This window comes from Aspergillus stella-maris (genome assembly GCF_047715825.1).
Source record: "Aspergillus stella-maris strain CBS 113639 unplaced genomic scaffold BDV14scaffold_44, whole genome shotgun sequence".
In the NCBI taxonomy this organism is placed as follows: Eukaryota; Fungi; Ascomycota; class Eurotiomycetes; order Eurotiales; family Aspergillaceae; genus Aspergillus; species Aspergillus stella-maris.
Window position 1 is genome coordinate 235,043 of NW_027396838.1, and position 13,737 is coordinate 248,779.

Genomic DNA, 13,737 nt, shown 5'->3' on the forward strand with positions numbered 1-13,737 from the left:
ATCACTTCCTGATCCCCAGCTACGAGATCGTCCCAACATGCGGGGAACCTGGGTAGTAGGAGCCTAGGGCGATCTGACGCTTCCCCGCTTTCGAGATTCAAATCATCGAGATCTCACCAGGATGGCTTCTGATTGTTAAAAGCGACCCTATATTATCTTATCATTGTCTTCCAGGATAAACATGTCGACCGTTGCCCCTATGTCGGTCCACAAACACACCAAGCCCCTTTCGAACTCGTCAAGGACCCGACGACAGAACCATGCCTGTGACCAGTGCCGCAGATCCAAACGAGCATGCGATGGTGTCAGTACCCAGAGGCTATCTTGCTCGTACTGTGCCAAAACGAAGAAGCGATGTACAACGGAATGGGCAGCGTCCCGGGCGCAGACACTATCGAAAAACACGCCACGGGATAGTATCTTGGATTCACTGAGCCCAGACAATGTCTTCCCATGGCTTTCTCCTGACCCTGGAACTTCCAGGCCGTATGATATGTTGAAGGATCTGTTCCAACTGCATACGGCACCCACGCAGGAACTGATGGCTTGGCCTCCAATCGACCTAGATCTGTCAGAGTCGCTAACACCTTACAATTTCTCGTCGCCTGTATTTCCTTTCCAAGAGACTCACCACAGGCCAGAGAAACAATATTGCGGGAATTTGGATGTTCTGTCGTCGGCAGGAAATATTTTAGACGGCCTGCCCCAAGCCATTGACGACCTTGATCTTCCTTCTCAGCACACCTCAGGATTAGAACTTGGTCCAAATGACACTCAAGGTTCAACAACAATCAATGAGTATGATAATATCTCGGAGGCGCTCTTATGTACTATTGATGACTGGTCTATACCCTGCTTCTCCGATCCAACAGGTGAGACCTTGACGTTCGACCAACAGCCATTTTGCCACCAAAGCCAGTCACCTTGCCTCTCACCTTTCTCGATCCAACAGCGGATGGTCACAAGTACGAACAACAAGCTAACCTCGGAGAACCTTCTCGTTGTATACCATGACGTACTCGAGCACAACCTATCTTGTTGGCTGTCAGACACCACCTGTCCCTATCAACTTGGGCCGCAGACCAATTCACAAATATCATCAGAATGGGGCTCCTCGTGGTCAAATCGAATATATCAACGAACAATCAAGCTTGACAGAGTCGCTCAATCTCATGGTCTTGTAAAACTCACAAAGAGGGAAGATCACGCAGCATCAAAGGCTTTGCATGTGGCTATCATGGCTTTCGCGGCTCAATGGGCTCAGGGAAGCAGCCGACAACGGGCGGAGTACAACGACAAATTGTCTAACGAGTCTTTCCATCAACAGGCTGAGGAATTTGATCGGACGTTGCAGAATAATCTCTGGGACCAAGCGCGACGTGCCCTCCAGGAGGTTGCCAACCTGGACTCTTATCGCGTGGCTTGTGCTGAAATCATTATGGGTTTGTCGCAGAAGCCTTGGACGTTCGACGACGAGACGCAAACCTCGGCGAGTGACCAGAAACTAGACGCGTTTTGTATGGACTCATTATTTTTGGAGGTGCGGGACATTATTGACAAAGATGGGCCACCAAAGTACATGGAGAGTGCCGCGCGACGAATGCATGCCCTAAAGTATCGCTATGATGCATTATCAAAGGGCCAGAAAAGCAAAGCATCTATGAAAATCGATCAACCTTCGAGCATCAGCCCGGATGACCAATCCACAATTGGTCTGCTCTACTGGTTGACTATCATGTTCGATACTGTTTCGTCGTCCATGAATGAACGCCCCGTGGTTGTCGTGGATGAAGAGTGCCCGCACCATTCCCAGGATGACAGTCATCAAGGTGCAATTGCAGGCCGATGGAATCTTGACCTTTTCATCAGAGGTGGACTGAAAGAGACGAAACGCACGTATTGGCCATGCTCCTACGAAGTCGCCGCCAAAGACGTCGTCAGGTCAGCACCCGTCAAGGTTCTGCTTTTCCGTCACCTTTCGTATCTGCAAAACGCACTTCGTAAAGGGATACCAAAGTCGCAGGTTGAGGAGATCATTGAGAGTACGCTTTTGCTCTACGAATACTGGAACAGGACACATGGTGCCTTCATTGCCGAAATGGTCGCAGACCACCATTCTGTCCCGCGCCGGATACAGGGCTGGTTCGTAGTGATCTCGGGTCACTGGCACCTAGCTGCTATGATGCTCGCCGATCTTCTCGAGTTCATTGACGAGAATAGACTGGCTACAGAGGATGGCGCGATATCTCGTGTGGCATGCCGATATGCTCAGACAATGCGAAGTCGCAGCGCAAGAAGTCTATCCGATCTCGCACGAATAGCTACGCCGGACACGGCAGATGCGACCTTGGGCACACCCCAAATGCCAGGGTTTCATCACGCCGTTAACGAAGGGACCCTCCTGACGGAACCTTGGACTATCATTCTCATCAGGGCGTTTAGCAAAGCAAGCATTATATTTCTTGGCAAGACAAATCAGGCAGTAGCACTTCTTGGCTTTGGCAACCCCGAGCTTGAAGACAGTATCCGCCGGGCTGAGGAATGTATTAAGGGTCTTTGGCTGCTAGGGAAGAAATCCGATATGGCGCGGAGAATTGCAGTGACGCTGTCCTCAGCTTTATCTAGTATACGGCCGCCGGCTTGAAGTTATGAATATTATCTCTTTGCAATTATCTAGCGTGGGTCTCAGCGTACCTTTTTCCTCTAAGACCTATATGAGCGTCCTCTACCTCCAGCCAATACAAGACCTCCTTCTGTTTCACCCCTTGATCGTCCACGCTATAGATATTCATGGAATAGCACCCTCCAACCCAGAAACCTCCCCATGCTTGATCTCAAACAACGGCTCCTAAACCGTACAAGCCCTTTTAGTCGCCTCCCCATTCGCGAACTCCGGCCGCGGCAGAAAGATAATCTTATCCGTGGAACACTCGATCAGTTCACCGTTTATATTGCCGTCGTTGAGACACATCATGTATGCGTCTACGATTGTTTGGATTGGTGTCAAACTGCGTCAATTTATTAGTTCATAGCTGTAGAGCAGGGACTATGTGGCAGGTGTATAAGTTATGTTATGTAGGGACTCACTGCTCTGCTTTCGTTGCGTCAATCGAGGCCTGCGGGACTGCGCCAGTGGCGACTATTCCTGGAAGGATGGCGTTGAGTGTGATATTATCTTTCTAACAACAGACGTCCCACAAGGTTAGCTACATACCCAATTCCAAACCAACTGGATAACAAAGAATGATACACGGGAGATGTCAACACTCACAATCTTGAAAACCGGCGCCGCAGCCCGCACAAAGTGGTTTATCTACAACGCATCCAATTAGTACACCCCATGACTTCTCTAGGATCTCTCATAACGTAGAGGTATAAGAGAGGACGGGATCGTACAGCGGCCTTCGCCCCACAATACTCCGGGAACGTCGCGTGCGGATGAATAGATGCAATACTACTCGTCGCGACAATACACCCTCCTCCCTTTCCACTTTCATTCTCGTTGCCCCGCATGAAATGCACGGCAAGTTGCACCCCATACAAAAACCCGCTATAACAAGCCTCCAAACTCTTCAGTTCAGGCCTCGGCGGAGCCTCCTGCACATCCTTCCCCCTCTCCCTTAGAAGATATATAGAACTCCGATCCGAGTACCCCGCATGCGCGAGAAATGCATCAATTCGTCCATATTTCTCCCATACAGCGCTGAATATCGAAACCTGGGACTCGTAGGATGTAACGTCCATCTCGTAGAATGTTGCGTTGGAGCCGAGGGAGGAAGCTAGGGCTTGACCGGTGGTGGTGTTTATGTCTGCTAATGCGACGAGATAGTTGTTTTGCACGAGATGTGCTGCTAGTGCAGCCCCCATCCCGGACTTGAGGGTTGTTTTGGTTAATTGGTGAGATGGTGAGATCCCCTAGAGGGTTTTAGGGAACTTACTGCGGCGCCGGTCACGATTGCGACTTTCTGCGTGGCTTTGGGCATGGCTGGCGGATGGATCCGATCGATATGGGAACTAGAACTAGGTACCTAGGTAGGCGTTCAGATTGTGCTTGGGCTGCAGCTGACGTAGAGTAAGAATAAGTGGAATAAAGAATGTATCATTTAGAACTGTAGGGACATATATCTTATTATCGATTATTTGTGGATTTGACGTGAACTGCGCTACGAACCCCGACGCGTCGGACGGGATAGAGCTGGAGGTCCAAGGGCTATGGATGGCTCGCACAAGTCCGACAACCCCAACCATCTCGACGGCTTATCGCATGGTCTATCCAGGTAGACATGCAAAAAGTACGCAGTTTTGTTATCGACTACCATCGGACTATGTCAGACCAGATCATTATCTATCTACCTAAAAGTTCCCCCCATTAACCGGCAAACACTGCCCCGTAACAAAACTGGACTCATCCGAAAGGAAAAACACAATAGCATCCGCAACATCAGTAGCATGGGCCATTCTCCCTTTTGGAATAAATGCAATCTGAGCTGTTCCATTGGCTGCATTTGAAAGATTTTCAGAACCGTCAGGTAGACTTGATTTGACCATTGGGGTATCGGTTGCCCCTACAATTATTGGTTAGAGGTCATGCAGGGGTGCAAGGAGACGTGATATGTAATACTGGGTGGTACTTACCAGGAGCAACCAGATTCACGCGCAGGTTAGGAAAGTCCCTCGCCCAGGATCTCGTCAGACCCAGGACCGCATGCTTGGAGGCCGTATAAGCAGCGAGACCTGATACTCCACGAAGCGACGCGCCGCTGCCTACATTGACAATCGACCCCTGACCAACGCTGCGCACTGACCCCGGGACAGTACCTGGTACCTCAAGGTCGTCCTGACTGGACATTCGGGCCATAGCTTCAGTAGTCATGTTCCAGGTGCCAGTGACATTGATAGACATTGTTTGGTGGAAGAGGTCATCGCTGGCGATATAGCCTTCCCAACGTGCTATTCCTGCTGAATTGACGAGACCGTCTAGGCGGCCAGGGATATCATCCAGGAATGACTTGCATGCTTCGCGACTAGTTATGTCGCAGTTGAGCGTAATGTGGCAGTTTTTCTCGCTCGTGAGATCGGCTGGCGCGGAGGGGAAAATGTCTGCAATGTAAACGGTCGCTCCTAGAATCAATAGAGTCTTTGACACTGCGAGTCCGATGCCCGAGCAGCCTCCCTAAGGCATAATCCATTAGAACATCGCGGACTTGGTGTGGATAAAGGCCTTGAACGAACCGTGACGGCGAATTGGCGTCCCACGAATTGCTGTGAATGTTGCATGATCGTGGCTGTCTAGTAATCGAACCCAGTCTGGACCGAGTCAACCAGTAAGTTCGGGTTTTCGCTTGTAGTTAGAATGCCGAAATCATCAGTGTCGGCCTAGAGCGAAGGTGCTGATAAGGCGTCGGATCAAAGCGAGGGCCATTGTCTGTTCATACCGCGCTGATCCGACAACTTCTCCAATGTATGACGAGATCAGTATTTTAAGATGCGGTCGCGTTTGTTTTGGGGGGGTCAAAACTATCGCTATTGTACGAACTGATCACGCGGAGCTGGAATATTATCACAAGAAATCAAAATGGTGAAACGCGCACTCGTAACATATGCCGTCGACGTCGACGCCTGCGCGAACTGGTGAGTGGTCAGTAAATTTTTCCCTGGATCGGCTAATTTGACACGACGTCCAGGATCAACACTCGCGATGGCACGAAAATCGGGGCAACGGACGTATCTAGAGGCATCTTTGGCGCCAACGTTGGCACAGACCGCATGCTGAAGCTCTTCGCCGACCACGACATCAAAGCCTCCTGGTACATGCCAAGTCATACAATCCTCTCGTTTCCGGAACAAATGGCAAAAGTCCGAGATGCTGGCCACGAAATGTAAGCTTCTCCTTGGTTCCAGGACTATCGATTTGAAGTCCCACTGACAAGAACTGCAGCGGACTTCACGGCTACACCCACGAATTCGTCCGGTTCCTTACCGAAGAGCAGGAGCGAAAAGTTATGGCGAAGAGTATCGAAGTCTACCAAGAGTTCACCGGAAAGTATCCCAAGGGCTGGGTTGCGCCGGCCTGGGAAGTGAGTCCCAAGACAATGTCGATTCTCGAAGACTTCGGTATTGAATATGACCATTCAATGCTGCACCACGATTGCCAGCCATACTATGTTGCTGATGTCCCGGAGGACTCGCTCGTTCATACGGACTACTCCAAGGACCCAGACACGTGGATGGTGCCAATGAAGGAGCACAAGCCGACCAAGGTTGTCGAGATTCCAGGGAGCTGGAATGTGGATGATTGGCGTGAGTCCTCTTTTTATTACAGGATTTTCGTTCTTCGAGAATATAATTTGCTGACATGAGTTGCAGCGCCCATGAATTATACCCGCCGACCAGGCACACATGGCTTCGTCAACCCCCGAGACATTGAAGTACAGTGGCGCGACCAGTTCGACTTCTTCTACCGCGAATACGAGACTTTCGTATTTTGTATCAGCTGCCATCCGCAAGTCAGTGGTAAATCAAATGTTATGCTTATGCACGAACGCTTGATTGAGTATATGAAGTCCAAGGAGGGTGTGGAGTTTGTGACCATGGCTCAGATCTGTGACGAGTTCAAAGCTGGAAAGCTGGAAGGATACACTATGAAGGCCGGGGTTGCTGCATAAGCTGCCTTCATTGTCACCGATATGGAATTAGTGAGGATTTTGCATAGTCATTCGAAATGGAATGTTTTTTGTAGTTCATGTTTTGAACTTGGAGAAGTCGGAGTGTGTACGTGATGTTTCGTATGTGCTGGAGCGTGCCGAAAGCTCTTCAATATCCTTACATAGCACAAGGGATGCTCCAGATCAATCGATTCTTTGTCTTCTATCTTCAGTCCGAATCATTCGTTTCGACTAGCGGCTCGAACAGGTGGGGATTGTGGACCAAAGGCATCATGTTGTAAACTCTGAAGGCAATCCACAAGCCCAGACGTCTCTAGATCAGCAGTTTGTGACAGCGATGAAAGAATACGAATACTATTTTCCACAATATCTCTTGCCTCGAGTTCCGGGATGGCAGCGTTGCTCCGGTGTCGCACTATCACCGAAGCAGCATTAAATATTCCATGCGCGAATGACCACGTGGAAGCAAATAAACACTGGACCACTTCAGGAGGAGCGGACGGTCTACAGTTCTGGTGGCATATCTCGTGTAGAATATCCGCTGCTCGAAGCAATCTCTTGCAAGCATCGAGTTCTTCTTCTGGCAACACCAAGAACTGTCCACGACGATCGGTAGCAATCTTTGCCAGGAGAATCGACACGCAGTACTTGAACTCCCCATAACTTTGAAGAAGGATTCTTTGCGTGGCGACCCCTTGCATAAAATCCAATGGAATGTTATTAACAAGCAAGGCATCAACGCAAGCATTCCAGTCAGCGATCCATGACCTAACCGACTCAACATAACCAGGCATCCATGAAGCACTTGACACTGAGGCTGCAGTGCTCCAGTCAACAGTAGCGTTGCCCTTGGACAGCGTGTCTCTGTGGAGGCGATTTTGTAGGCGTACGAGCCTGTACTGGATGATCGACATATCGCCGGGGTAAGACATAGAAGACGCCGGGGACAAAACAGGAAGGTCTTGCGCGTCTGGAAGTTGATGAGGCCGGCCAAAGCCGATTGAGATCTCTGTCTCGAGGGTGTAAAGCGTGCGATAAATAACACCTATGCTCTCAGCGTATGTGCTGTCGGCACCGTTTGCTTCGATGAAATCTAAAAAAAGACGAGATGTGTGACCCAGGAGTCGCCAAATATCTGCGGCATCCGGACAAATCCAAGTGTATAGACAGACCAGGAGCATGGTTTGCAGGGATTCGGTCGCTGGATTGACGAAGCAGTCGTGAGATTGCATGCAGGACATGGCATCCCGAAAGTAGGTGTTTGCAATTAACCGTAGACGTGCATCTCCCGCGCTCAATAGAGACAATGAAATTGAGACAAGTAGGTTGAATCGAGTTCGGGCAGATATGTCGTTGCCAACAGCAGTGCTGGTGTTGCAAGTGACATTGATTGTTTTGACTATAATTTCCTCACCAAGTATTGGGAACAGTGTTTCGATATTCCGGATATAATGGGAGATCAAAGTCTTCGCTGTCAGGAGGTCAACGGGACGGTTAATATTCAAGCTTATAGAGCCAGCAAAGACTTGAAATAGCGAGGGACATTCCAATAGGGGTGGGTGTTCTGTTGCTGGTAGTTTGGTAAACGACTCGAGTAGAGCCGTAAGTCTACCGAATGCGCTGGTGTGCCCAAAGTATACCGCGGTTTCATGGCCAGCAGAACTATATACTGACATAAACAACATGCCCGTATCAGTCTGACGAGCATTATCCGTACTGGTGAGGGTGTTTGAGCCTCCATTATTCAGTAGCGTAGCTGCTGAAGATTGGGAGGCGTAGTTGTTGTGCTCCATCAACACCTGGATCGAGACATACAAATCATGAATGGTCCTGTAAGCAGCCTTAAAAACCGTAATGAAGGCCTCGGTGCCCCGTATCAATGCGGTTACTTACTGGCGGTTAAAATCCTTGCCCAATGCTGAATCTCGGTAGTTGCATTCCCTCTGATGTTTGACGCAGTTCCGACACGCGGGAAGACACATATCGCATTTGACTCTTCGCAGGCGACATGGAGAGCATACGGGGATACTCTGCATAACTTTCTCCAATGAAGTTACGTCAATCGCACGGCGGTCCGGTTGATGGAAACTAGTTTGCTCAGGGCTCTTGAAAGAAGCCGTGCAGTCAGGTTCATAGATATCCTGCTCCACAGGATCGGCTGGGTATATACCGTTATTGTCAGAAAGCCGTGGTGCTGGGCTGTTGAAGAACCCAGGAAAATCCATAAAAAGATCCATATCAAGGCCATCGAGATCAAAGTCAGGAAATGTCAAGTCAGATACAGAATTTGCTGTTGACGCTGGCTGCTCGCGGGCGTAGAGAAAGTCTGCATTTTCCCTGAACACCAAACCTCTCAGCTGCCTTGCCTCAAGGATAGCATCAGGATTCCCTGGTTCTTCCTGACCGAAGAATCTGAGGGCCATGTTCCGCAGTCGATCGAAAAGCCGCCCGCATTGATGAGCTGCAGGCCACTTCTTCTCAAGTAATACCTGTTCAGCGTTATAAAATGTTTCTACCAACAATCACAAGTGACAACGGCAACATACGAAGATGCCAGAGATTTGGTGCACGGCTTCGAAGACTTGCGCAGTCGCATATTTTCTGCGTGTGAGATCATGATAATACCACAGACTGTAGAGTATGAGGTTTCCTGCCTCGTAGCAGTGGTGGGTTGCATGCCAGGAGTGGCTCAGGTTTCCTGATCCGATGAGCTCCCAGTAGCCCTTGGAAATATTCAACGCCGCGTCTAGGTACTTGAGAACTGAATTTTCCGTAGGGTGCGGGTTGCGTGCGCATGGCATGTGTAGCAGTAATATCGTGTGCCACTTCAGAAAAGAGCACCACTTGATAGTTGCAGGGTCACAGTTGATGGAATTTAACCGTCCTTCAACATCTAGCAGCCAGGACTCGTGGCTCAGATGATGGTCAGGTATCGCACGTAACCCAATGTTGATGGAACAGACTTCGGTCTGCAAATGTAGGAATTGCAAACGATCGATAAATCGGATGTAAGGTGTATGCATTGACGGGCCATCAGCGAAAACACCAGTTCCAGGTGATTGACAAGATGGGAAATCTTCTGAACGTGGAAAAGGGAGGTGAAGCTGGTCTCGCGATATTGCGAATGGCCGATGAGCGGTGATGGCGACCGATCTCTCGATTGCATAGAGCTGTTCATGAGCTAAGCTTCTCAATATTTCTTAGTGCAGGGAACGTACTACCCAGTAGATTCTCTTACGAGTTTCACGCTCGTGGCCACTAAATCCACATATGTGCAGTGTATCATGGTGCAGACCGAGGGCCAACGCGAGTCTCGACGCTTCCCCAACAATGTGCCAGAGGTTGACAAAAGAAGGAAGGAGAAAGCCATACTGAACAAGCAGTAGGAGTTGCCTAATGGTCGTCAATGCTGGTCTGGATAAGCTGAGGTCGAGGTCAAGACAGGAAAGCGCATCACGTCGAAGTGCTTCAGCAACAGAAAGGAGTTTGCGATAGTTGCTGGTTTTCGACGACAGGGTAGCGATGGCAAGTACCATGTATATACAGAATTGGTCGTCCGGGCTCGTTGCCCGTTGATCGTCGCTAAAGTTTTCGAACATGTCGTCTATTTCGCCCTGCAGGAACAGAGGATACTGCGGCATCATGCGGTCCACATAGGCGGCCATCAGCTTCTCTGCGACATCTCGAGGTAGCTGCGTGGAGGCGTTGCCACCATGTCTGGTAGGTATATTGATCGGGCGTTGAGATTGAAAGGCTAGAGGGAAAGGAAGCTCAGCGCCCATGAAGAAGATGCGGTAATAAGGCAGTGGCTGACGAGAAGAGTGTTTGAGGGAGGCCACAGGGGTACTGGTGGCTGCTGCCTTTGCGGCCAGAACATTAATGACATTCTCATGCTTTGGTTCTTCTCCAGCAATTGAAGCATGTTTTTCAGGACTTCCAGCTTGGTGTGAGTTGTTTGATGGTAAAACAGCCGCATGTTGGCCACTTTGGCCTTGCTTGGACTGTAGATCTGCCAAAATCTCTTCTAGATAGGATACTAGACTGTCCGATGCCATTAGCAATAGGGGCTATTAAGCGCTAAGTATGCAACAGTACCTGCGAGGGACCTCTTTGTCCGACCCTCTGTCCAATGCAATACACTTGGCCCTTGCAGCTGCACACTGAGAACATGTCGGGTAACTCCGATCGCACTAATTAAGGCGCGTTAGCAGATGCCGCTGGCGAGACTTGGGCTACAAACTTTCTTCTTCCTCTTGAAGCATCGAGCACAGGAATAAGAAGCTCGAGTGGCTTTGCCCATTTCTTCGGAGATGTGCTTAAAGACTGAAGGCAAAAGTACTATTGTGAGGAAAGAGGGCGGATATAGCCAGGAAGACGCGGTCAAATCTTAATCCTGGCTTATCTTCTAGGAAATTACTCCAATTAAGCTAAATCCCTATCTGCCTACTGCTTATCCTCTCCGATGCTAGTGCCGTCCTCCTCGATTCTTGGTGCGATTCCGTCGATTGCCGCCATGTCCCTTTTCTCAAGATAACGCACTGCAAATGTGGTGATAAGAAACGCCGCTCCCATGCAGTTCATCGCAATACTGCCCTCCGTCCATTCTGGGCCCTGTGTCGTGCTGTAGAAGAGAAGAGACCAAAACATGTACACTGCAATTGCCAATGTGTTCATCAATCCCAGGATCACCGCCCGCTTCGCATCGTCTTCGGCGACAGTGGTGTTCGCCCAGGCAAAGAGAACGGTCTGACTCGCATACTGGCATCCATTTAAAAACAATGCGAAGAACTTGGCTTCTTTAGTCGGTGGGTTCAGCATGATTGCGCCGGAGACAATTGCCGTGAAGGACAGGAAAATGCCAACGTGCCACTGCTTCTTGGTAAAATCGGAGTACCAGCCTAGGAACAAGGTGGCGATGACACCCACTCCAGCTACACCGGTCGGAATGTAATTGACCTGCGACACATTGTAATCACCTGTCGATGAGAGCCACAGGTTCATGATTGCATTGGTCGAGAACACCAAGAGTACTAGCAGTCTCGGCAACGTGAACTAATGGCGATTTGCCGTGTCTACCCGCTATGTAATAAGTACAAGGAAATGTAATATTTGTCAGAGAATCTATGGGATCCATATTCTTGCGTAACACGTGGTAAGGGTGCTGACTGTTCTTGTTCATCTAGAACGTATCCATGACGGCGAGTTTGAGTTTGAATATGCTCGCTGCTTCGAGAATATCACTCTGGATTTGTCGACGTTCGGTTGGAGGGCTTAAGTCCAGGATTACTAGATTTGCGTGGCTGCTGTTGAATATTGAACAGAGCAGTTGGCCGCTCAAACCAGGACCTTCTTGTTGACCCGGGATTTATATACCAGAGTAACTTGGAAACATCTGGCAACTAAGCACTTATTTAGGACCAGACATAATGCGCGATAAACCTTAGAGTAAGTAACAATACGGGAAGGCGCTATCGACTAGGTAGGCTATCAGATAGGAACGTGCAATTCTGCGCGGCGGGCGAGGTCCCGGTAGAGACAACTAGCTCTGCTCTATCCCGTACCTCATGTAGAGCACTATATACCTATTGATATCGGAATCTATGAATAGATGTACCGCAACGTAAATGCCATTATCCTCTGCCTTTAAAACCAATAGTAACCTGCTCTTCGATCTCCGTCGTCCTCCCCATAGATATAATACCCTTTCGCTCAGACAGATTATATACCACATTGAATAGTGTATTCGAATCGTTATTGCCAGTCTGGTGCCTATTAATCGATGCCGGAAAGCCCTGCTCGTCCTTGAACAGCTCGAGCAATGTCTCAAATCCAGCCTTCTCCCCGACCTCCTTGGTGGCTAGCTCGGTAAGTCGAGCAGTGCGTTTGGGAGAGTCTTCGAGCCACGTTGGTTCGAATACGCCATCGTGCTGAAGAATGAGGTTATTGGCGTGCACTACGCGGCCTAGGTTGTCCGGTTGGAGTTCCTGAAACCCGATGCTCGTGCATTCCAGGCCTGTTGGGCCAGTTTCATCGCCGAGAAGGATATGGCTGCTTCCTGCTAGACCAATAGATTTGATCTTTTCCAAGGCCTCGGCTTTACTCTTTGACTCGAGGATCGTGCGGAGTGCGAAATGGATGGGCATTTTCTCGGGGGCGATGCCCATTTCGCGGATACCGTTGAGTAATGTACCGACACCGTACTCATTGAATCCGATTTTCCCGATGATGCCTGCTTCAGTGATCATCTGGAATCTGGGAAGGTCCATGTCTGGGACACCCTTGGGGTTGACGCGGAGAATGATGAGGTTGGGCTTCTGCTTGGACTTCCAGTCCCAGTTCTGCGCGAGGAATGTGGCGCCGCTGGGAGTTTTCCATCCCAGTGTCGTGCATCCGTCGACGGTGTCGATTGCCATGGGCCGTCTGGAGCGTTTGTCGAAGAGGCCGAAGGCAACTTCGGTTCGGATGTTGATGGCTAGGACGTCAATGATGTCTACCCCTGCGCCTTCGGCAATTCCCTCGATCTCCTCATAGTAGCGGGGGAATTTGGCCTTGAGGTTTGGTTGGAACTCGGCGGCTTTTGCGCGGACGGTGGACCATTCTAGGTCGTTGAAGGCTTTGAAAAGGAGACGGTAGAATTCAATTGAGCCTTGAACTTGAGCGGCAGCTTGCTGGCCCACGGCGAGACCGATCTGGGTTACAGTTAGCGTTTGGCGAGTTCTTAGACAGAAGTATACTGACCTCGCGATGATTTCCTGTGACGGTGATGTCAAGCATGATGTCTTTCAGAACCTTGGTGAATTTTGAAGTTGACAAAGGATCAGCTCCTAATTGCAGTAAACGCTTCCTATATTTCTTTTGTGAAGAGGCAACAGGGGAGTACTGAGTTGCGATCTAGATCAAGTCGCCCAGCAAGGTCGGATTAGAGCGAGGTATACAAGCCCTATCGCGGCCATTGATAGACGATACCGCGCAACTCCGACAGTGGTGTCGATAAGCGACTTGTCGAAACAATCATTCTTGAAATAGATAAGGTGATAAGCGTTGATATCGCTTGTCGTACTTTTGGCCGATA

General features: G+C 49.6%; 5 protein-coding genes across 5 annotated transcripts; 2 read left to right on the forward strand and 3 right to left on the reverse strand.

Annotated features, from left to right (window-relative positions):
* Positions 1 to 29: 29 nt before the first annotated feature.
* Positions 30 to 2,644, forward strand: BDV14DRAFT_210150 (putative C6 transcription factor; the record flags this gene model as incomplete). Its single annotated transcript, XM_073775819.1, has 2 exons — positions 30 to 843; positions 916 to 2,644. Exons 1-2 carry the CDS (start codon positions 182 to 184, stop codon positions 2,642 to 2,644), a joined length of 2,391 nt encoding a protein of 796 aa, XP_073626119.1. The 5' UTR covers positions 30 to 181.
* Positions 2,645 to 2,848: 204 nt separating this feature from the next.
* Positions 2,849 to 3,983, reverse strand: BDV14DRAFT_191174 (NAD(P)-binding protein; the record flags this gene model as incomplete). Its single annotated transcript, XM_073771457.1, has 5 exons — positions 2,849 to 3,008; positions 3,088 to 3,179; positions 3,272 to 3,313; positions 3,397 to 3,873; positions 3,939 to 3,983. The coding sequence occupies 5 exons, from the start codon at positions 3,981 to 3,983 to the stop codon at positions 2,849 to 2,851; spliced, it is 816 nt and encodes a 271-aa protein (XP_073626120.1).
* Positions 3,984 to 4,353: 370 nt separating this feature from the next.
* Positions 4,354 to 5,277, reverse strand: BDV14DRAFT_202197 (SDR family NAD(P)-dependent oxidoreductase; the record flags this gene model as incomplete). Its single annotated transcript, XM_073773946.1, has 3 exons — positions 4,354 to 4,565; positions 4,636 to 5,173; positions 5,233 to 5,277. 3 exons carry the CDS (start codon positions 5,275 to 5,277, stop codon positions 4,354 to 4,356), a joined length of 795 nt encoding a protein of 264 aa, XP_073626121.1.
* A 298-nt stretch (positions 5,278 to 5,575) lies between these two features.
* On the forward strand, positions 5,576 to 6,700 carry BDV14DRAFT_210152 (polysaccharide deacetylase family protein; the record flags this gene model as incomplete). The annotated part of the gene is made up of 4 exons (XM_073775820.1): positions 5,576 to 5,631; positions 5,685 to 5,879; positions 5,939 to 6,300; positions 6,367 to 6,700. The coding sequence occupies 4 exons, from the start codon at positions 5,576 to 5,578 to the stop codon at positions 6,663 to 6,665; spliced, it is 912 nt and encodes a 303-aa protein (XP_073626122.1). The 3' UTR covers positions 6,666 to 6,700.
* A 5,595-nt stretch (positions 6,701 to 12,295) lies between these two features.
* On the reverse strand, positions 12,296 to 13,439 carry BDV14DRAFT_191176 (acyl-coenzyme A:6-aminopenicillanic acid acyl-transferase-domain-containing protein; the record flags this gene model as incomplete). Its single annotated transcript, XM_073771458.1, has 2 exons — positions 12,296 to 13,354; positions 13,404 to 13,439. The coding sequence occupies 2 exons, from the start codon at positions 13,437 to 13,439 to the stop codon at positions 12,296 to 12,298; spliced, it is 1,095 nt and encodes a 364-aa protein (XP_073626123.1).
* Between the last annotated feature and the right edge of the window lie 298 nt (positions 13,440 to 13,737).